This window comes from Spodoptera frugiperda, chromosome 22 (genome assembly GCF_023101765.2).
Source record: "Spodoptera frugiperda isolate SF20-4 chromosome 22, AGI-APGP_CSIRO_Sfru_2.0, whole genome shotgun sequence".
Classification (NCBI taxonomy): Eukaryota; Metazoa; Arthropoda; class Insecta; order Lepidoptera; family Noctuidae; genus Spodoptera; species Spodoptera frugiperda.
Genome location: NC_064233.1, coordinates 2,849,589 through 2,873,932, shown reverse-complemented (window position 1 = coordinate 2,873,932; position 24,344 = coordinate 2,849,589). Strand labels below are relative to the sequence as shown.

The 24,344-nt window shown below is 36.9% G+C and overlaps 1 protein-coding gene across 4 annotated transcripts in view; it reads right to left on the bottom strand.

Moving 5' to 3' along the window:
* Positions 1-4,941: 4,941 nt before the first annotated feature.
* The window catches only part of LOC118279757 (uncharacterized), a 52,371-nt gene continuing 32,968 nt past the window's right edge, over positions 4,942-24,344 (bottom strand). For 2 of the 4 annotated variants that reach the window (XM_050702536.1, XM_050702534.1), the window contains exons 2-7: positions 23,719-23,892; positions 13,408-13,539; positions 10,680-10,752; positions 9,633-9,724; positions 8,280-8,805; positions 4,942-7,751 (exon numbers count right to left, since the gene is read on the bottom strand). In XM_050702536.1, the coding sequence (XP_050558493.1) occupies positions 8,284-8,805; positions 9,633-9,724; positions 10,680-10,752; positions 13,408-13,539; positions 23,719-23,886 (987 nt within the window). In that variant the 5' untranslated portion in view covers positions 23,887-23,892 and the 3' untranslated portion in view covers positions 4,942-7,751; positions 8,280-8,283. The remainder of the gene's footprint in view (positions 7,752-8,279; positions 8,806-9,632; positions 9,725-10,679; positions 10,753-13,407; positions 13,540-23,718; positions 23,893-24,344) is intronic. The other 2 variants (XM_050702537.1, XM_050702535.1) reach the window with 1 other exon arrangement.

Here is a 24,344-nt window from a genome sequence, read left to right as displayed (position 1 = left end):
TACAAGACCATGATAGGCCAATAACACTGTTGGGGTATCAACTTTTTTTGAGAGGTTATGTAACATGAACGCGGCTGTACTTAAACGTTTACATATATTTTCCGCTTGCGGCTTCCACGTTAACTGGCTATCAATTAGGATTCCTAAGAATTTTGCACTGTTCACTTTTTCAATTATTTGGCCATCATAGTTGATATTTGTGTCTACTGTAGGTGTTCGTTGGTGAAAATGCATAGTTTTAGTTTTTTGTAGATTAATTACTAAGTTATTATTCTCAAGCCACTTTATTAAACTGCTGATTGAATTATGAATATCCGTTACATATGAATCTTTATTGGTACATGATACAATTGAGGTGCTATCGTCTGCAAATAAGACCATGGGGTTAGATATGTTACGTGGTAGGTCATTGATATAAAGTAAGAATAGTAAGGGTCCGAGGACGCTTCCTTGCGGAACACCGTATTTTATGTGTTTAAAAGAAGATAAGGTTTTTATTTCCCTTCTAGATTTTATGCATAGGCTTGATATTTCCGTACATTGTTTCCGACCTTTCAAATATGTTTTTATTAAATTTAAGGCATTGCCACGAATACCATATGCATCAAGTTTAGTTAAGAGTGTATCGTGGTCCACACAGTCGAAAGCTTTCGACATATCAGCATATATTGCACAAACCGGTATTTTAGAGTCAACTTTCGGCATTACTTCACATAGAAAATCAAAAATGGCCATATTTATATTTTTATTCTTCCGAAAACCTTTTTGCTCGTTACACAGTATGTGGTGTTTTGTTAAAAAGTTATAAATAGATTCATAGATTATTTTTTCGATTATCTTTGAAAATATAGAAATACGTGCAATAGGTCTATAGTTTACTAGTTCATCTTTATCATTCTTTTTGTATACTGGTACAACTATTACGGTTTTGAGGTTTTCTGGAAATACTCCGGAATATATGCTAGCGTTTATAATATGAGCGAGAGGTGCAGCTATACAGTCAGACACAAATTTTATAACTGCAGTTGAGATACCATCAAAGCCAACGCTCTTTTTGTTTTTTAGATTTTTTATTATGCGAATGACATCTTGAGGGACAACTGGGGTCATAAATATTGAGTGAGGATTTATATCTAGGTTTACTAAGTTGCATGAATTACGTTTAGTTATATCTGTAATCTGATTGATAAAGAAGTCATTAAAGGATTCAGCTATTGAGATTGGATTGGATATTATTTTGTCGCCTATTTTTATTTGAGAAATTGGTTCTTTTACGGTTTTATTATTATTTATAATTTGCCAAGCGGTTTTGGATTTGTTTTTTGAGTTATTAATTAGATGACTATTCTGAGCCTTTTGGGTGAGTTTGATGATTTTCTTAAATCTCTTTGAGTAGTCGTTAAATTTCGTTTTGTTTTCACAGGTTGGTTTTAGTCGCTGTTGCCATAATAATTGCCGTTGCCTTTTGCTGCATAATCGTATTCCACGGGAGATCCATTTTAATTTTTTTTTCAGATTTGATTATGACGAGTTTAAGCGGGAAACAGAGATCGTGTAAAAGTGAAAACATATCTAGAAAGTTATCATAAGCTTCGTTGGTATTTTCAGTATTATATACATCAAGGAATGTTAGGCTTTTGAGATGGGTACGAAATTTTATAAGATTTTCTTGGGTTATATCTCGTGTTAATGATCTCCATGTTTTAATTTGACTAGTTTTATTAATTTTTATTTTCAATATTTGAGCAGTGTGGTCAGATAATCCATAGTCCCTTACTTCATGTTGGCAGTTTTGTTTAAAATTATGAGCAAAATTATCTAAACAAGTGTTACTTGTAAATCGAGTCGGCTGATTAATTTCAAGTTTGAGGTTGAAGCTCCTGAGAAAGCATTCAAATTCGAATGTAATTCTGTTCCTATTCAAGGTGTCTATATTAAAGTCTCCGCATAGAATTACCTTTTGCAAGGGTTTGATACATACTTTTTTTAATATAAGATCTAGACTTTCATAAAACTTACTTAGGTTACACAATTTAGGAGGTCTATAGACACATACAACAATAACTTTGTGTACAGGGAGTTCTATGGCACAGCATTCTACAATTCCTGATATCGAATACTTCATTATGTCAGGTCGCTCTTTATATTCATGACCAGCTTTAACTAGGATACAGGAACCACCGCGTTTACTGTTCTGTCGAGCATAACATGCTGCCAGTCTATAATTTGGTATATGTAGTAAATGTTCCTGACCTGACATTATGAAATGTTCAGTTATACATATTATATCTATAATTTTCTGCTGACTCAACAATTCCTGAATATATATATTTAGTAAATCCGATTTATTTATGAGTCCAGCAATGTTTTGATGAAGAACATACATGGAATCAAAGAAAAAACACTTTTTAATCTCTCGTTTATGATTAGGGATGTAGCTGAATAATGTAACTTATCGAGTTCATTTATGTATTAGGTAATCAAATTTGAAAACTGCTAAATAGGTACAGATTTTAGTGATATTATTTATACACTTTCATATTCTTAAAATAGTTGCCTTGTATTTGTAAAATGTCACATGAAACTTAAAAATATAAAAAATCAACAATCGTATTTATTTATTATGCTCATTAATGTTTTTATCTCGATCGAACCTATTATCATCATCAAAGTATGTGCTAATGACTAGGTAACTTAGCTTCACTTATGGTTAGATATTAATTTAAGCATGTGGTGTTCACCTATAAGTGATTGTTACACTGTAATATTATCATTAAGCATGTGTTTTATAATTGAAATTGTGTAAACAATTGTTGGTGAACCTATTATAATAAATAAATAAAAAAATAAATAAATTAACAGCCTTGTAATTGAAAAAGGTTACGTGAAACTTAAAAATATATAAAAATCAACAATTGTACCTATAAAACATTATGCTCACTAACAGTCTTGGAATCGTAAAATTTAAAACTAAATTGTATATTATCTATAATTATTATCAATAACAAAAATTTAATAAATAAATAGCAATTATAATGTAGGTACTCGATAAAATATTTTTTGCAACTTCCCCGCATTTAAAAACACGGCACGCGCTTACGACGTCACGAGTCCGACATCTATACATGTCAATGGCGCAGAAGGGATTGCATATCGGTAGTATGCTAGGGATGCGCATGATTGGCGAAAAGGGAATGTCGATAATATTGAAAATATAGTAAATATGCTATTATACCCAAGAATTTTTCAGTTTAAAATATAGTATATTTACCTTTTATCTCAGAGACTAAGGTTATATATATACTTTTTAATAGTTATTACAAAAAATAAGCGAGTCATTTACCTGAAGTTTTAATATTACTTGAATTACACTACATCACTAGTAGGCATGTATACATGCCATTGGCGCGAGAGAACATTCTTTTTTAGCCGATATTTAAGTTGTTTTTATCAATCAAATATTAGAATAACTATATTGCAATTTTGTTCACTGTGTACAATTATGTAATAACTGGGTATTCAGTTCTTAAGATACATCAATAAAACACGTGAAAGTAATGATTTAATGTGTTTATTTTGTTTTTCTCTGTGATCTGTTTCTTGGCATCTATAGATGTCGGTGGCGCACAGGGCACGCTTGCGCATGACATCTATACATGCCATTGGCGTTCAAAAGGTTAATACATTGTCTGAGAGCTTAATAAGAGTATGTTTCACGTTTAACGAGATCGAAAAGTTACCGCATTCTGTTTGACCTGCTCCAGAGGCCAGTGGTTCTGTAATGGTGTTTTTCCGCCAGAGATGTGATTTGCTACGTTGCTGTAGATGCATTTGTTTTCCATCAAGCATATTTATTAGGACACATAGCTTAGCACTGGTGGAAACGGACTCAGCTGAGCTAAGTTTTTTATATGGATTGATGCGTGTTTTTTATATGTGAAGATACATCGCATACTCGAGCTGCGCATCTTACTTGCACAGTTACATAGCTTAGTATCAGTGGAAACGGTCACATAGTTTCACAGCTAATAGAGCGAGATCCCAGAGCTGTCAGACATATCTTATTTTTACAAGCATTTAACCTTCGGCTTACAGTAGTCTTGTATATACTTTTTAATGCCTTAATGTTTGTAAAGCTTGCCGAGTGACACCTGCGCAGGTACCAGGTGAGAAAGGTAACTAAAAATTAGACTCACTTAACTTAATTTTTTATGTCTGATTTTTATATATGTTTTGTAGAATATTACTCTGAAATCATATTAAAAAAATCAGACATTTTCCATGGACCAAAACTTTTATCAGACGCTTTAAAGCTCTAAAAAATAGTGCGCCTTACAAAATTGTAATAGCAATATATGTGAGGTTGGAGAGAAATATCTTTTCGGCAAAGCAGTAGCACATTTGTAACATTCACGATGGTAATCACGTTCGTGCAAATTATCTGGTAAAACTATGATGATTTGTACTACTGTTTTGCATTACAGCGGCACCATATATTGTTATTACAATTTTGTAAGGCGCACTATTTTTTAGAGCTTTAAGCCGTCTGATAAAAGTTTTGGTCCATGGAAAGTGTCTGATTTTTTTAATATGATTTCAAAGTAATTATATTCTACAAAACATATATAAAAATCAGACATAAAAATTTACGTTAAGTGAGTCTAATTTTTAGTTACCTTTCTCACCTGGTACCTGCGCAGGTGTCACTCGGCAAGCTTTACAAACATTCAGGCATTAAAAAGTATATACAAGACTACTGTAAGCCAAAGGTTAAATGCTTGTAAAAATAAGATATGTCTGACAGCTCTGGGATCTCGGACCATAAGCTATTACATCTTCGTAGCATAGCTACATAGCACATCTCAGGTGGAAACGCACCCTCAGAGTATTTTCTCTTTTTAGTACTTATATAGGAGTTTGGTTTGTGAATAAAAAACATCGGAACAGAAAATAAATTCTTTATTTTAATAATATCCAATTTTATCAGATTAACGTAGTCGCTTCGAATAAAAAAGAATGTATTTCATACAATTGCAAGTTTCCTTTCTAAAATTTTTACAGTTTTGTCGGAGGTAAAAAAAATATCTTTTTTAATCTGTATTGAGATCGTAAAATACATCACAATGTTACATTGCCATTTTAAAATATTTTAAAAAGTATTGCCATGTTTTTGAGGTGCTTACACCTATTATTGCCATATCGATCGGAAATCTAACTAAAATCAAATAAAAAATATATTTACACGTTTGAAACTTTAGTATTGCCAGATAGAGGGTGTTAATAATAAAATTTAGATCTGGCAAGGTAGTTTGTTTGCGAAAATCATGAAAATTTGAAGGTGTAAGTCGCCCTCGTATAAAAAATTTCTAAAACTTTATATTTTACATCTAAGCCTAGTATTTATTTATTTACAATACACTGCACTGAGGTAACGACTTCGTACCGAAGTCTTTGTACTGTATTTATATTTCCTGTCTAAGTTATTAATATTAATAATATCATCATACTGTCCAATAATAATTGTTTGTCTAATTTCCATTACGTATCTAAATATCTATTATAACAATATCTTATATATGTAATAACTATTAATTATTATTATTAACAATGGTTTTCGATTATTGGCACGTCATTGACTCGAAATGATGTGTGGACTAGTTAGAGCCGCATCGACTACGGTGCTTCCGCGGCGTTAAAGGAATTTATATCTTAAGATATAGACACTAACGCCCGTTTTCAAATATCACCGATCCGCAGCCATAATAAATATCACAAACCTTAACTTGACCGTATAAGATGCGGTACTACCAAAGAGTTCGAACTAAGAATTTAGATAAAACAATAAATAATACTTGAAGGATGGCAAGAATTTATGAATTCCGAAATTGGCAACACTTAGATGTCTTTTTTAAAATATTTTTTTCTTTAAATAATACATAGATTGTTAAAATACTGATAAAGTTCGAATCTCTTTGGTACAATAACTATTCCACACAGAAAATACAATTTTAAGACTAGGTTAAATACCTTCGTATCGTTCACAAACGCCGCTAAAAAGCATTGAGCACGTTGAAACCAAATCCAGCTGTTTTCAGCATGTGTGAAAAGTATCGATAAAAATCGAATCCTTATCGATATGAGTACAACACTACGCGTAAAAAATAATTCAACAACGTTTGTAAACGACACGGCCACCGTTATTAACTGATACGATGTTTGAATCGTCTTCGAAACACAACTACATTCACGAAATACTTTTAAAAACACACCCAAGCTCCATTTAGTCGATTTTTTTAAAACTCGACTAAAGTATGTAATTCTCGTTAAAATTATAAGATTTTTAAACTGACATGCTCACTAACACTATCATTAGAACTTGAGACGGGATATTTACCATGTTTAAATACAGTTCATCCGTGATCATGGCGCTTGCAACAGTGCCGAAATATCGGAAACTCATAGACATAAATAAACATGGTAAATATCCCGTTAAAATGTTGAAAATATGTCGTGAATATAATTGCTGCCCCTGACGAATAATAATGACAGACTTGCGGCCCCTAAGTACTACTCTCATAGACCTTTTGCGAAACTCCATTTTGGCAGTATTTTGTTTTAATAAACAAGCTGTCATGTATCAAATATTGATGTTCCGCGCGTTTTTTTTTTCAATTTTACAGTTCGAATATGGAGGTAAAAATGTTTATTGTCCTATATTTTATTAATATATTATTGCTCATTGCCTACCATTTAAGGTAAGCCGTCCACAGGCCCGCATCGGATGTATCGCACGCAACGGATTTTAGTTTGTCTTGTATAGAAACTCATACAACTGCGTCCACTGATCCGCATCGTACGGACCGCATCATCGGCAATGCCTACATGCGATGCGTACTGATGACGTCATACGGAATGCGTACCTGGGACTTTATATTATTTAATAAAAATAATGTTCGCATATTAAATTGGGATAATAGACACCAACATTTGACACATTCAGCTTAACAATGAGCTGCCACAGATAATACTATAAAAATCGCAGCGTTTTACGAACTTAAGCACTTTTCTTATTCTAACGAAAAAAAAAAAACATAAAAAATAAGCTATAGACAAATGTATAACGAATACAAAAATAACTTCGTAATCACATTGAAACTTGGCCTTTTGAGTCCATAGATTAGAGTCTATGCTAGACCAATAGGCCTAGTACCAGGCCCACACATCTCTGTTGACTAATTGTCTATAATTTGGCCTTAACATTAGAGTAATTTCAATTTAAAGAAGGCCAAACAAGGCCACTTTTTATATTAAATACTAAGAGTTAAGGCCTTAAGGCGGCATCTATCTTAATATTGCTTATATCTCGTTGTTATTGACCTAGACTCTGGCCTATGGCCTCAAACGTGACTGATTGGCCTTCAAACGTCACAGTGCACAATAAGGTAAACGGACCAATAGCCGGCCAACAGTATGGGACAGCTATTGGTACCTTTACCCTGTATTAAGTATTATTGCAAACTCCTTTTTTTTATTAAAAAATAACATTATTTTATATAATTTTTTAATGGATCGTTTTAGTAGTTTGACTACTCAAAACTGAAAATGAAAGGAATTAATTCGGTAACTACACGGTAGATGGCACTTTTTAAAACTAGATTACACTCGGATGTGCGGCTCATTTCCTTTGCTCGTTGTTTTTTTTTTAATTAAAAAAACAAACGGTTCGACGACGTTTCCTTTGGCGGCGCTTTCTGAGAATTGCAAAATGGACATTTGAAAAATTGTCTCCGATAAGTTTATAGGTTGCGTGGGACTCATAACATAACTAGTGTTCACTGCTGGACTATGTGCCCCCTCTATAAAAGGGAGACTGCTATAGACTTCACGGAGATCGCAGTATAAAAGGTTCAGGTTTATCAGAGAGCGCTGCTGCCCGGTCTCTGTCTAATGTGTAGTCCCTTAGTCGGGTATATGACACCCGCGGCGAGAGTAGGAGTGGTGGAAAATGTGTACTACTCTGTCTGTCACCATACGGTTAAGGCAGTTATAATAATGCCAATAAATAGGATATTATATTTAGATATACCTAAACCTCAGATTTAAATTGAGCACCACACACACACACACACACACACACACTCACTCACTCACTCTCCCACTCACTCACTCGCTCACTCACTCAATCGCTCACTGACTCACTCACTCACTCACACACCCACACACACACACACACACACACATACCTTACAAGTTAAATAAACCTTGTCAAAGCTACTCACCCCATCATTTAGCGCCGGCCTTCTCAAGGAAATCCATTTTCAACCGTAACTCGATGAGAAACAGTTGTTTTTGCAACGAAAAAATTTCTTCTTTCTGTCTTAGCTCCATGTTCAGTATTTTCATTTTAGCTTCATGCTCCCATATCGCATGTTGTCTTTTGGCCGTGAAATATAACCTCTCCTCCTCCGTAGCTGTACCACAATCGTGTTTCATCTGATCTTCCGATTTCTCCTGTCTTTCATGACCATTTTTTCTCTTCATATCATCTAAATTACTCAAATTCAATGGCGTATTTGATAGTTCGTTTAATTTTTGTAAGAAATTCTGTTGTATTCTCGCTTGTTCTATTGCTTGAAGGGGGTTCGTGAGGATGGGGATTGGGGGGATGGGGAGCGGTGTGAGGGGGAGCGGTTTGTGCGGGGGTGGGGTGGGCGAGGATTGGGGGATAATTTGTACTTGGGGCTCGAGGACGTTCGGCATCGTATCTTCGCTTTCGTTCGTACTTGATAGTCGACCGTTTGACATCTGGAATAGAGTTTATTTTTGTTTGTTAGTTTGAGTGAGTGACTGTCGGACAAGGAGTCTCGGGTTCAATTCCCGGGTCGGGTAAAGTATTACTGGGCTTTTTTCGGATTTTCGATAATTTCTCTCAGTAGTAGCACGGAGTCTGGAATTGTGTCCAGTATATGGCAATAGGCTCACTCACTATTACATGGGACTTATAACACAAATGGTGAAAAGTGGGTGTACATTGTATATGAGCATTAGGTGGCGTAATGTTTACATCTGCCTACCACTTCGGGGATAAAAGGCGTGTTGTTGCTATAATTTGAGTGAGATGTTTAAACTCATAATTTAGTCAATCGTAGCTGTTAAAGTAGTATTCAAAGTATGGAATGTAAAGGCAAACTCAAAACCATTTAGTACATTGAGTAATGGCTCTGGTGTTTCGGGTGTTAATTGGCAGCAGCCATTGCTTACCATCAGGTAACATAGGTAAGCAAGGGTAAAAATAGTTAAGAAAGGGTAAACGTAGGTAAGCCAGGGTAAACATAGGTAAGCCAGGGTCAACATAAGTAATATAAGTTTCTAAACTGACATAGTCACTAACACTAATTAGAACCTGAAACGGGATATTTATTTGTGTCTATTTGATTTATATCGGAAACTCAGAGACAAATAAACATGGTAAATATCCCGCTTCAGTTCTAATATACACATAGGTAAGTAAGGGTAAACATAGGTAAGAACGGGTAAACACAGATAAGCAAAGGTAAGCAAGACTAAACATAGGTAAGCACGGGTAAGTAATAAGTTAGTACGAGTAAGTAAGTAAGTGAGTGACGGTATACATAGTGTGCGGGACTCACGTTGACCGGCACGCAGTCGTCATCCTTCACGCTGTGGCCACCGTCCGCGCTCGTAGTCGGCTCGCCGTCCTCGTCTGGAGTACAAGGTAATAACAATTTAATAATATATAGAATATAATCAAGGACTTATAACACAAATGGTAAAAAGATAAAAAAGTGTGTGTACATTGTATAGCGGTATTACGTGGTATTATGTGCACTTCTGCCTACCCCTTCGGGGATACAAAGTCGTGACGTTGTGTTGTTATATATAGAATAGAATCAGGGACTTATAAAACTAGTGCGCCTCACCATCAACGATTACATCACTACTTACCATCAGGTGGGATTGTAGTCAAGCATTAGTTTATATCGAATAAAAAAAAACAAATGGTGAAAAGTGGGGTGGAGTGAGCATGCCAAGTAGTACCTCTTGGGGCATAAAAATAAGAATCAGGTGTCACTTTGCAGAAATCCATGCTACACTAACAATACAATAAAACAAGAGGATAATTTGTTCAATCACTGCAGTTGTCAAATAGAACATCCAATGGTGTGACACTGGCTATGTTCCTATTGGATGCACATTTGTGGATCACACAAAGAATTGTTCCGTGCGGGAATCGAAAACGCGATTCGTTGCACGGCAGCCAGTTACACCATTTTTTTTTGTGAGGAGTATCATCCAATGACCTCTCCCGCCTTGGGTCAGGCAAAAGGAAGTGTCAGACTCTTACTGACTAAAAACCACCTCGTGCCTTCGCTTTTCGAGTCGGAGCCCCGGTAACTTTTTACGTTTTTCGCAACTCCAGAAGCCAGTTACACCTTGCAGTCGAATTTATATAATTTATTTATATGAAACTAGCAAACCTGGCGAACTCCGTTTCGCCACCATCTTGATTTTTTCCTGATATTTCTTTGCTATAAACCTCACGGAGCCCGAGACCTTTCCAACGAATGCAAAACCATGGAAATCGGTTCGTGCGTTCTGGAGTTATAGCGTCAGGAAGGAATACCCGACTTATTTTTATATAATAGATAAATAAATACCTTTTACGTCTAGAGGGTGTATGTTCTGCCAGAGCATGCCGTCCAGCAGGCCCGGCGGTTCCGACTGCGATTGCTGGAACAAACATACAAACAGGTTGAAGTATTTTCATGTACGTGAAAATGGATCTAAGATATATTTCTTCAAGTCTAGAGTGAATAGGCTCTTAATAAACTAGTGCGCCTCACCATCAACGATTACATCACTACTTACCATCAGGTGGGATTGTAGTCAAGCATTAGTTTATATCGAATAAAAAATATATTTATTTATTTTAAAGCTTTATGCCCATAAATAAATAGGTGGACATAATTCCGGTGGCATTTTCTGAATTTCTGCCTGTCTGACCCTTGGTTGGTGCAGACAAAATAACCAGCGGGTGCAAGGAGTATAAGTAGTAATCTATTTAAAAATTGAAATAATAGGATAAAATGATAAATGATATTTATTTCTGTAAATAGATTATAAAATAACACTTTTACACGTCAATATTTCAAATAGCTAGATGAGGCCGGCATTTCCTATCCGACTACTCTGAGAAGAAATGCCGAAACAAACTCAGAGGTCATAGTCTCTTTTAAAGTCCAGACAAAATCAATTAAAGATGTCGGAGAACCGTGCAAGTTTATTCTGTAGTGGTCTTTTGAGGAAAGAACCACAGCAGTATGAGCGGACCTGTTCAGATGGCAGCACGCATGTGTCAGTTTACAATGAGCTCAGCTGACGGCTGTTGCTGAATGATCCGACGAACAATACCTACCAAAAGAACATTTGGGTAGGCCACACAAATGCTCACACTGTCAGAATATAATTAACTAAAGGTGAAATGACTAGGCAAACTCTCGCACGGTCCTCAAACTAACAATTTTAAAAATAATATGTGAAAACAAAAAAATATCGAATGATATTAATATATGTATATCATGTCAAATTGTATAAAAATGTAACTTGTGTTACAAACATGTCAACATGACCTGTGTGGACATTATAGCGGCTCACTCCCAAGCCTGACTATCATCTAAGTAGTCTTTAATTTTATAAAAAGCTTTACTATACAGTTTTTCTTTAATAACATTTTTAAATTTATTCAGGCTCAAACTTTGAATATCGCTGGGAATTTTATTGTAAAAGCGTATGCATTGACATCTGAACGAACCACTTATTTTCTTAAGTCTAGTAGTGGGAACAATATATTTGTTTTTACTTCTAGTGTTTATATTATGTATATCACAATACTTTTTGAATAAATTAATGTTTTTGTGAGCATACACTACATTTTCATAAATGTATTGAGAAGGAACAGTCAATATATTAATTTCTTTAAATAGTTCCCTAAGAGAGTGCCTCGGACTAAGATTATAAATTGATCGAATGGCTCTTTTCTGACACAGGAGGATACCATATGACATGATACTATGAAAATAACTAAAGTATACTAATCGCGCTGTATTTACATCGGTCAAATTTCTAATTTTTTTAACGGCATATGCTGCAGAGCTGAGTCTTTTCGACAACTTATCTACGTGTGGAGCCCACTGTAGCTTAGCGTCCAGAGTTATACCTAAAAAGACAGTTGAATCTACAGGGTCCAACTCCTCGCCCTTGATTAGCACGCTGGTTTTCACATGTCTAACATTTGGTGTTGTGAATTTAATGCATTTAGTTTTTGATTCATTAAGTAATAAATTATTGGCACTAAACCAGCGTACTATTTTTGAGAGAGCACTATTTACATGATCACTGACTAATTGTCCACGTTTGAGTTTAAACAATAAAGATGTATCATCAGCAAACAGTACTATCCCATGGTTATCCTTCACAAGGTAAGGTAAATCATTAATATAAATAAGAAAGAGAAACGGGCCGAGAATTGACCCCTGCGGAACACCCATCCTAACAATAGACCCGGAGGAAACTTTTCCGTTAATGTCGACTCTCTGAATCCTATCACTCAAGTATGAAATAAGAAGATCCAGAGAGCTGCCCCGTATTCCATAATGGGATAGCTTCCTGATCAGTGTTTCATGAGAGACACAATCGAACGCCTTGGATAAGTCACAAAAATACCCAATGCGTCGGCCGAGTCCTCCCATGCATCATAAATGTTATTAAGAAGTTCAACACCGGCATCAGTTGTTGAACGACCCCTTGTGAAACCAAACTGGTTTCCATGTAATAATTTATTTCTATTAAAGAATCTTTGCAACTGATATAGAATAATTTTTTCAAAAATTTTACTGAATGTAGGTAGTACTGAAATAGGTCTAAAGTTAGTGGGGTCAGAAGTACTACCCGATTTAAATAATAATAGGATATGTATAGATATCATAAAGCATTAAGTAAATGCATTTATTTTCAAATATTTCGACATAAAGTTTAACCACCAAAATGTGAATTATACCATAATATCCAGGTATGAGCTGATTATTATATAATTTATTGGCCATCATTAAGTTATTGTTTTTTAATTATCTTAAGTCGTTAGCTTTTCCGAAAGTGTAAAATAAAATAAAATAAGAAAGCGACTTTGTTTTATACTACTATATAGTGATGTGTAGTTTTAATGATTTAAGCGTACAAAGGGACATAGGGACAGAGAAAGTGACTTTGTTTTATACTATGTAGTGATGTGATAGTTTTAAAGATGTAAGCATACAAAGGCACATAGGGACAGAGGAAGCGACTTTGTTTTGTATTATGTAGTGATGTGATGTAATGGTTGTTACCGACCTGTGTGTCATGTGCGCGCATTTTACACTTCTTCTTATAGTTCTCGTACCACATCTTGACCTGCGCGGGAGTGCGGGGACGGTCGCCTCCGCACCGTTTGTTCACCTCCTCGCATATTGTCGACCACACCAACTGGAAATATTATTTAAATAAACTAAGTAAAAGATATTAATGTTATCATTAATACTATGACTGCCAATAAAAATCTGTTGAAAGCAATTCCTCCGCTAGCGTCGGTCATTTTTGTCCCCCATGGCATTTAATATGTTAAATAAGGTACGACTACGACTACCATTTTATTCTATATGGGTCGTGGGTACCTTTATAAACGTACAATTTCATAAACACATCACCACCCAGACACCCAAACACTTTTTTTTGATGATGGGATGAAACCTTTAAAAGGCGCCTAGCTTTTTGGTGAGAAAGACTAGGAAGTGTGGAATTATTACTTCACTAAAATCCAGTGGCCACCTTCAGCACCGATAACCTTCAGCACCGAGTCCTCTAATTAGACCTTTACACACAGCATATCCCTTTTTTTTTTTTTTTTTTTTTTTGAGGGGGAAAATCATCCATTGACTTCTCCCGCCTTGGGTAAGGCGAGAGGGAGTGTCAGACTTACTGACTAAAAACCACCCCTATTCCTTCTCCTGCTTTTCGACCCGGAGCACACAGCACATCCCTAGGGACCCACCCAGAACACCTTTATTTTTGTGGGCGTAAAATCATCAAATGACTTCTTCCGCTTTGTCCATTACCGGTGCGTTACCGACCTTTCGGGGGTTATAGTTTGAGGATTGGTGTTTTGGGGATCGAGGATATTGGGAGGGGAAAATTTGGGTTTTCGGTTACCTCACTCACACGACCAAACAAAACGCCATGTGAAACAATCACGACGGTTTTCTGTGCCAAAGCATGGCTCTTTAGATTGCAAATTTAGAGCGATACACACTAATAAATTAAGATTACATACACGAAAACTGTTTTAACATAACAAAAAGGAACTCACGTAATTATACAACTGGTTTTGCGGATCCATGTTCTTATTTTATTCGCATTTAATATCCGACATTAGCGAAATAACATCGAAACTAGACGATTTCTTTAATTTACTTTTGCCGCCTAATTTTGACAGTTCGAGTTTTTAATAGCGACGGAATGAAGGCAAAGGTAGCACGTTATACAGCCTAAGCACGAAAGGAGTTTTATTACCATTGTTTATGCTTAAAGTATTATATTGCAAAATTAATATTATTGTAGTGTGCAGTGAAATTAAAATTCCATTCTAAATATAAATAAATATTAGATAGTTGGTCTGTAGGTATGCTATAATATAAAATTCGTAACAAAACTGGTCTTAGATAAAGAAATATATGTCGTTACTTTTCTTATTTCTTATAATGGAAATATTCGTAAGCTCATAATAATAATATACAACCTAATTTACTGATCCAACAGACAAACTAATATAAGTATACTAGTTTTATTGGACTGCACACTGGCTTATTAGTTTTAGTTATTAATTTTATAGATATCGCCATTTATTTCCTAGTAAAGGACTCAGATATGGCTAGGTCAATAACCGATCTTAATTCAATGGTTATTGACCTAGCCATATCTGAGTCCTTTAACTAACACTTAATTCGATCTTCATTTTTGACAGAAACTCTATAGAACTAATGTCAAAAATCGATCTTAATCTAATAACATTTCGAGTGAGATCGGTTATTGAAATGGGCAGTAAGATATAGGGATCTTTCCATAAATAAACAATTCGTGATATACATAATTTGAAACCTCATATCATCATCTTTTTGTCCTATTTTGAGACATAATGTATTTTCTCACGTACTCTTTTACATTATCCCATTTTGTTTGTCCCATCAAATAAAAGGATGATGCTTGCATCATCCTTTTATTTGAAAAGGATGATGCTTGCATCATCCTTTTATTTGACGCCACAACCTCCCAAAACCGCTGCAACTCCTGTGCATCAGGATCTACAGTAGATACAACCATGAAAACACCGGAACACTGAAGTCCAACGTCCCAGGGACATGAATGACTGTCTTGGATCCCGCAACGAAACAAATCAGAAGATATTATTAGAGGAGAAGAAAAAGAATACGCGTCTTCCTATCACAAACTCCTTTCTTTTCCATATAATTCCTTAGATAATCTATTCATCTTTTCTTTTTTTTTACATTTGATGGGTCGACGTTTGGCCGCTATCTCACCTGATGGTAAGTGATGATGCGGCCTACGATGGAGCACGTCTGTCCATTCCATTCTTTGCTTATCCATCCAAATCTAAATATAACCCATTTAAAATAAACAAGCAAATCTGCGCTATTGAGCTAGTAAATCAAACTGCGCATTACTATATGCAAGCTATGTGATTTTGTGCAACGCAAGCAATCATACACATGTCGGTAACTAAACACTTCTTGTCTATAGTTACCGCTGACTTGACAGAACGCCTCGTGTCGTTACAATGTTTATTAAAATAATAACGAACGTCACAACTTTTATCCCCGAAGGGGTAGGCAGAGGTGCATGTTACGGCACGTAATGCCGCTATACAATGTATACCCACTTTTCACCATTTTTTTCTTTTTATTAAAAATGTACCCCACTTTAGGATTTTCTCCTATGTCGTGGGTGCGTTTACAAACATACAAGTTCATATGCACATGACACCCAGACCCGAAACAACAATTTGTGGATCACACAGAGTTGCTCCGTGCAGGAATCGAACCCGCCACACATTGCACGACAGCCCAGCCACTGTGCCAACCGTGCAGTCAAGACCATTTGTGTTATAAGTCCCATTTAATAGGGGGTGAGTCTATTGCCATATATTGGGCATAGTTCCAGACTCCGTGCTAATAATGAGAATTTTTTCGAAAAAAGTCCAGTAATTCTTTGCCTGACCTGAGAATCGAACCCGAGACCACTTGTCGGGCAGTCGCACTTGCGGCCACTCGACCAACGAGGTGGACCAACGTAAAAATAATAATTAACAATGATTATAAGATAACGGACAACCTTGATTGATGCGATATCTATCAGTGAAGATTTTACAAAGATTAGTACCGTAAACCGGGGTTACTTTGATCAATATTGAACTTTGAAGGTCCGTAACATTTATATTTGCGGGTGTAAAAAAAAAACAAAAAACGTCTATTAATCGGTATTTTTAGTACTCTCGATTCCTGTAATAATAAGTAAAAAAATTGTGTCGTGATATTGAGAAAAAATTAAAAAACTGTCTGATCAAAGTTATACGTAGGATGGGGTTACTTTGATACCCCCATTTTTTATTGCGTAACGACAAAGTAACTCCAATTATAATTCCAATAAGTTAAAAAAATCAAAATCTACCAACGGGAAAAATAAATATTCACATTTTTGTCTTATGGGGTAACTTTGATCAAATAAAAGTCATCAGAGAAATTTAACATTTCTTTATTAAACATGTTGGTAACACAATTCTAGCTTAAAATCAGGTCTTATTTATTTATTTTCATTAAAACTAAACAGGAACTTAGAAATAAAGTCTTCATACAATCATCAAAGTTAAAACCTATAAAATAATTAGTCTTCATAAAATCAACAATATAAAACCTATGCTAACAATTCCGCGATATCAATATCAAAAAAAAAAATTGGACACATTCAACATTACTATGATGACTTGCAAAAGGCTTTGGTTTTGGCAGGTAGGCTAATATGTCACTTTTCTCAATTTGAAATATATCATCACGAACCACTTTGAATTCTTTTTTATTTCCCAAGGATTTGAAATCTTCGACAGCCAGTGGGTCTAGATCGATAATGCGACAAACATATCTGTAAGTTTTCTTGCCTCGTTGTGACCAAAACTTCACTAAAACAAATCTCATAACTTTGATCAATCTCACACCATATACCCTATCAATGACACCCCGCATTAAGCAAACTCAATTCATTGCATTCTTTTTGAGGTTAGAATATCAATAATCTCTGTATTGATTAATCGATCATAGGCACATAATGGAGTTTATCTAGAAATTTCATTACACCATCGTGTGTTTAAATACAAATGAAGTTTTGCAGCAAAATTATTTAGCTATTAATAGAGAAGAACAATGTATTTACCTTTTTTAATTAAATTTGCGGGTAGATGCCCAGCGTGTTCTCAGAAAAGGATTTGACAGTTCTTCAATTTTGCTAACCTAGAAAAAAAAAACTACCATACGCGTTTCGTTTTACGCAATTCGCCATTTTATATGAAATGAAAGTTTCGATCAAAGTCACCCCGTGAATCAAAGTAACCCCGGTTTACCAGTACGTGATTTGAGTTTTTATAGCAGGCATATTTGTAGTTTCTTTGACAACAGCTACTTGTTTGTAATTTTATACCTTTTAAGTGTGGGAGAGCCATGCTTCGCCACGAATGGGCCGGCTCGACCGGAGTTATACCACGGCCTCATAGAAAAGCGACGTGAAACAACGCTTGCGTTGTGTTTCGTTGCGTCGCACTATGGAAAATGGTAGAACAAGCGCATATCAAAAATGCTTTTTACGAATATCATAATTTGGCTAATATGGCTATTTTATTAGGTTCTCTAATAGTCAAATTATAATATTCATTAAGATTTTTTCACTTAATACGCGAATTTTTTTTTTCATAGATAGAAATACATAGAAGACAGAAGTGCCAAACTCAAGTCTTTGCGTATACATGTTTCAATACCATATTGTGAAAAAAATACTTGGTACAGATATGCAGTATTATACATTTTAGAAAGGTTATTTTATCCATTTTGCGATAGAGCTTAATGATTTTAAAAGTAAAGAAAAATATTTCAGTAATTACTTAAAAAGTGACAGACCTTATTTTTCACTTATTTTATTTTTCGTTTATAAGGTTTTCAGTGTTACCCACGTTTGCCCAAGCGCTACTTTTTGTGTTGACTAGTAGTCTAACTATTCATAAATAGAATGCAAAAAAAATCAGCTGCGGATATTTGCGGTTTTAGAAGATATGAGAAAAATACTGATAAAAGTCAGAACCCGAAAATTGGTATCTTTTGCGGTTTACCACTTCACATGAACAATATGGAACTTTTTGGATATTTTCTTCATTATTTCATGATAACAAAGGGACCTTATCAAATTTGCACTCGGTTTGTGTGTGAAATTACAAGATAATAATGATGTAGGTACCAATTCGATATTGTAAAATGAGTATATAAAGAGAAGCAAAAACTATTCGAACCATCTACATCAGTGTAACTTCAAGTGAAGCAAATCTCATCTGCGCCTATTATTTCTGCAGATTGTGAAGTGTTAAAATGTCTTCCTTCAGCTGTACCAAACGAGACTTCATAATCCCCTATATCGAGGGCGACAAGACCATCGAATCATTATCCAAAGTTTTAGTGGAAAAGCTCAATGTTTCTGAAAACAATTTGTGTTTTATAATTAGTGACATACAAAGGCACATTCTTCCTATTTTCAACAAGCGCTGGGCCCTGGCATCTCGGAAAAAAGAAACATTTTTAAAGAAGAATTGTACTTGGTTGGACTCAGGGTATTCGTTAAATTTGCCGGATTGTGAACAATATTCTACGCCATCAACATCTGGCCAACAAGGAAGAACATGCGTGGCTTATGGGGAAGAAGAGGAAAAACACTCTTCTACTCCAAGAATATGGCTTCGAGCATATAAAAACGCCTATGTGCAGGGACTACGGGCTTTACTTGAGTACACAGAAGCTCATCTTGTCGAAGAATTAAGAAACGCTGACACTCAATACGGATTGTCCACCTTACACGCCTGGATTCGCTGCATGGAAATAATATTGCATATTTCCTATAATCTTTCGTTTAAGACTTGGTCTGCTTCAACCATGCTTCAACTGAGGAAAATAAGAGATTAAAAAAAGAAAAGAAAGAACTTGTTCAAAAACGTTTCAGGGAGGAGTTGGGATTAATCGTCGACAAACCTCGGCAAGTTAGCGGGAATACGAACGGTGGCAATACCGCACGAAAATTCTTCTATAATAGCACTTGCTCATCGGAAATAACAGGTGTAGATGAGGCATTGATTAAACGTCTATACATTATCTTGCAAGTTCTTTCTTCTGGAATGATGATCGACCCTGGGGAAAATTTGGGGAATATGCAATAGAAACTGCAAGAATCTATGTAAGTAATTACGATTGGTATTATATCCGTTCATAAAATACTCATACACGGGGAAAACGTTATCATTATCAAACATTTTGCGGTGCTTCCTATTGGACAGCTATCGGAAGACGCACAAGAGTCTCGCAACAAAGACTACAGAAACATACGACTTCATCATGCCAGAAAATGTTCCCGATCTGCTACAAATGAAGATGTCTTTAAAACGCTTTTATACACGTCAGATCCATATATAACAAGTTTGAGAAAACCGTACGTAAGAAATGTAAAAGAACTTGAAGAAGAGGCACTAAGTCTTTTAAACGTGGAACCTGAAAGTGAACCCACATTTACTAACCCTGATCCTGAAGTGGTATAAGTTAAAAATAATATTTATATGTATTTAGTTATTACTTATATTTGTACCTAGCTTCATCATTTCCTGAAGCCAGAGTATAGGATGTACCTATTAGTAATATGATTTTAATTTAGTAAATTGTTTTCATATATTTTCATATATGAAAACATATAATATATATATGTTTACTTTGCTTGTTTGTAATTAACTATGGTTTAATCTTTTTAGTCGTGATTTTTTCCCATTTCTTTCATTCTATGCAAAAAAACTTACATAGATATACAAGAAAACAATATAAACTATACATCATTCGAATCTCCAAACCTTACTGCATATTTGTGCCAAATTTCATCACGATACGACAAAAATTCATGAAGTTACAGATTTTTGATCCGATACCGACCTATATTTTCCATAGTGCGTGGGTGAGGTTACCAGTGGCCCAATTACCCCCCTTCCCAATCTTCCCAATCCCCGATTTTCCAATAACCTTTACCTTTGCAAATAAACTGGCTTCCTTTCTTTCTTTCTTTAAATTACTAACCCCCAAAAGGCCAGCAACGCACTTGTAACGCCTCTGGTGTTTCAAGTGTCCATGGGTGGCGGCGATTGCTTACAATCAGGTGATCCGTCTGCTCGTTTACCGGCTTATTCCATAAAAAATAACCCTTGTTGACTGGACAATAATCTACATGAGTTGCTATATATTTAGAATTTTATAATATGTCGATTAACAGTTGAACCACTACGGAAGCAAAACACAGAGATAATACTTTGATATTTTGTTAACCAGTAACTTTGTGATAACGATTACGTTACGTAACGTGTGTGATATGATTGTGTTATCATATTATCGTATCTATAACAAGATTGATAAGTTTGTGTGGAATTTAATTAGTTCGGACAGTAGTTAAGATATTACTGCGATATCGGTTTTTAAGGTCAGAAAGTGTAGGCAGTTAACTTGGAATTTTTATTTGTTTTACCGGAAAGGTGTGGATGTAATTGTAGATGAAAACGGGAGGGGTTTTGAAAACTTTGCTACAGAAGAGTCTAGTTTAAAATTGGAGATATTTTTAGGATAGGCTAGTGACCAGACGGGCCTAATGGTAAGCTATCGTAGTGACGATAGCTTTTTTCTAATAATGTCTTCCGATTTATTTGGTTGCGGGATTTAATATAGTCATTCATGTCCCTGAGACGCGCCGGACTTCAGTGTTCCGGTGTTTTCATGGTTGTATTTACTGTAAATCCTGGCTTACAGAAGTTGCAGCGGTATGGGAGGTTGTGGCGGGTTTGTCCCATTAAAAAAGCTGCCTTATGTTTCATATCCGTTGGCAGCACTATAGCTTTGTATCACATGATCAGAATCAGTATGGGCATTGGCCCATGGTAGCCGACCATTTGGGAGTTAGGAATTTGAGAGGTTGGGGAGGGGGAATTCAGCGTCAGGTATCATTGACACGGTAAATCGCTGGTTTTCTGTAAAAGCGAGTTATTCTGTTGAGCCGGCCCATTCATGGCTCTCCCACACTTTTAATATACTTATATATATTTTTTCGTTCTATTCACACGATTGCTCCTCCTTATTTAGTTAAGATATAACTTTTTCGATTTGTCGCGGTAAAAGGCGGCTTAAAAGGTTCATACATTTTTTTTAAAACGTTGCCCCACATTAGGATTTTCTCCTGTGTCGTGGGTGCGTTTACAAACATACAATTGCACATGCATATGCACACATATTTATATTCATTTATTTGCTTTCCACAATGTATGTATATAAAATATGTAGATGTTCTAGTCTTACAGGTAAAAGTAACAATTATGGACCCAGGTTGGGTGAATAATATGTACCTGTTTGCTCCTGTTAGTAGCGTTGTTGGAGCGGCCCTGTGGTGGGCGAATTATGGACCCAGGTTGGGTGAATAATGTGTACCTGTTTGCTCCTGTTAGTAGCGTTGTTGGAGCGGCCCTGTGGTGGGCGAATTATGGACCCAGGTTGGGTTGATAATGTGTACCTGTTTGCTCCTGTTAGTAGCGTTGTTGGAGCGGCCCTGTCGCAGCACGTCCCTGTGGTGGGCGAATTATGGACCCAGGTTGGGTTGATAATGTGTACCTGTTTGCTCCTGTTAGTAGCGTTGTTGGAGCGGCCCTGTGGTGGGCGAATTATGGACCCAGGTTGGGTTGATAATGTGTACCTGTTTGCTCCTGTTAGTAGCGTTGTTGGAGCGGCCCTGTCGCAGCACGTCCCTGTGGTGGGCGAATTATGGACCCAGTTTGGGTTGATAATGTGTACCTGTTTGCTCCTGTTAGTAGCGTTGTTGGAGCGGCCCTGTGGTGGGCGAATTATGGACCCAGGTTGGGTGAATAATGTGTACCTGTTTGCTCCTGTTAGTAGCGTTGTTGGAGCGGCCCTGTGGTGGGCGAATTATGGACCCAGGTTGGGTGAATAATGTGTACCTGTTTGCTCCTGTTAGTAGCGTTGTTGGAGTGAATAATGTGTACCTGTTTGCTCCTGTTAGTAGCGTTGTTTGGGTGAATAATGTGTACCTGTTTGCTCCTGTTAGTAGCGTTGTTTGGGTGAATAATGTGTACCTGTTTGCTCCTGTTAGTAGCGTTGTTGGAGCGGCCCTGTCGCAGCACGTCCCTGTGGTGGGCGAATTATGGACCCAGGTTGGGTGAATAATGTGTACCTGTTTGCTCCTGTTAGTAGCGTTGTTTGGGTGAATAATGTGTACCTGTTTGCTCCTGTTAGTAGCGTTGTTGGAGCGGCCCTGTCGCAGCACGTCCCTGTGGTGGGCGAATTATGGACCCAGGTTGGGTGAATAATGTGTACCTGTTTGCTCCTGTTAGTAGCGTTGTTGGGGTGAATAATGTGTACCTGTTTGCTCCTGTTAGTAGCGTTGTTGGAGCGGCCCTGTCGCAGCACGTCCCTGTGGTGGGCGAATTATGGACCCAGGTTGGGTGAATAATGTGTACCTGTTTGCTCCTGTTAGTAGCGTTGGTTGGGTGAATAATGTGTACCTGTTTGCTCCTGTTAGTAGCGTTGTTGGAGCGGCCCTGTCGCAGCACGTCCCTGTGGTGGGCGAATTATGGACCCAGGTTGGGTGAATAATGTGTACCTGTTTGCTCCTGTTAGTAGCGTTGTTTGGGTGAATAATGTGTACCTGTTTGCTCCTGTTAGTAGCGTTGTTGGAGCGGCCCTGTCGCAGCACGTCCCTGTGGTGGGCGAATTATGGACCCAGGTTGGGTGAATAATGTGTACCTGTTTGCTCCTGTTAGTAGCGTTGTTTGGGTGAATAATGTGTACCTGTTTGCTCCTGTTAGTAGCGTTGTTTGGGTGAATAATGTGTACCTGTTTGCTCCTGTTAGTAGCGTTGTTGGAGCGGCCCTGTCGCAGCACGTCCCTGTGGTGGGCGAATTATGGACCCAGGTTGGGTGAATAATGTGTACCTGTTTGCTCCTGTTAGTAGCGTTGTTTGGGTGAATAATGTGTACCTGTTTGCTCCTGTTAGTAGCGTTGTTTGGGTGAATAATGTGTACCTGTTTGCTCCTGTTAGTAGCGTTGTTGGAGCGGCCCTGTCGCAGCACGTCCCTGTGGTGGGCGAATTATGGACCCAGGTTGGGTGAATAATGTGTACCTGTTTGCTCCTGTTGGTAGCGTTGTTTGGGTGAATAATGTGTACCTGTTTGCTCCTGTTAGTAGCGTTGTTTGGGTGAATAATGTGTACCTGTTTGCTCCTGTTAGTAGCGTTGTTTGGGTGAATAATGTGTACCTGTTTGCTCCTGTTAGTAGCGTTGTTGGAGCGGCCCTGTCGCAGCACGTCCCTGTGGTGGGCGATCAGCTCGAGGACTGTCCGCTTCTCCAGCTCCGTGAAGTTCTTGGACCGCTCCTTGTGGCCGCGGCGAGCGCGGAACGATGTGGCCGTGTTACGTGTTGACATATCACTCTGTGAACAATGAGAATTAGACTTTGAATTGGTGTTGGATAAAGTTGTTTTATACATGAGATAATGACTTAGTTAAGTGTTTGGCTGCCAATAGAAAACTGTTGAAGGCAAATCCTCCGCTAACGTCGGTCACTGGTGACTCCCGGGGCGCTTAAAGTGTTAAAAACCGTAAGGTTTGTTTACATTTTTTCATACGTTTTTCAAAGTAATATCACGGACACTCAAAACACCAGAGGTGTTACAAGTGTGTTGCTCGACTTTTGGGGGTTAGGATTTTTATTGTTGTTGGGGAATCAGGGATTGGGAAGGGGGTTAATTACTAATAAACCAGCCAGTAACGAAACACAACGCAAGAGTTGTTTCACGTCCGTTTTCTGTGAGGCCGTAGTATCACTAAAAGCCGGCCTATTCGTGACGAAGCATGACTCTCCGACATTTAAAATTATTGTCTA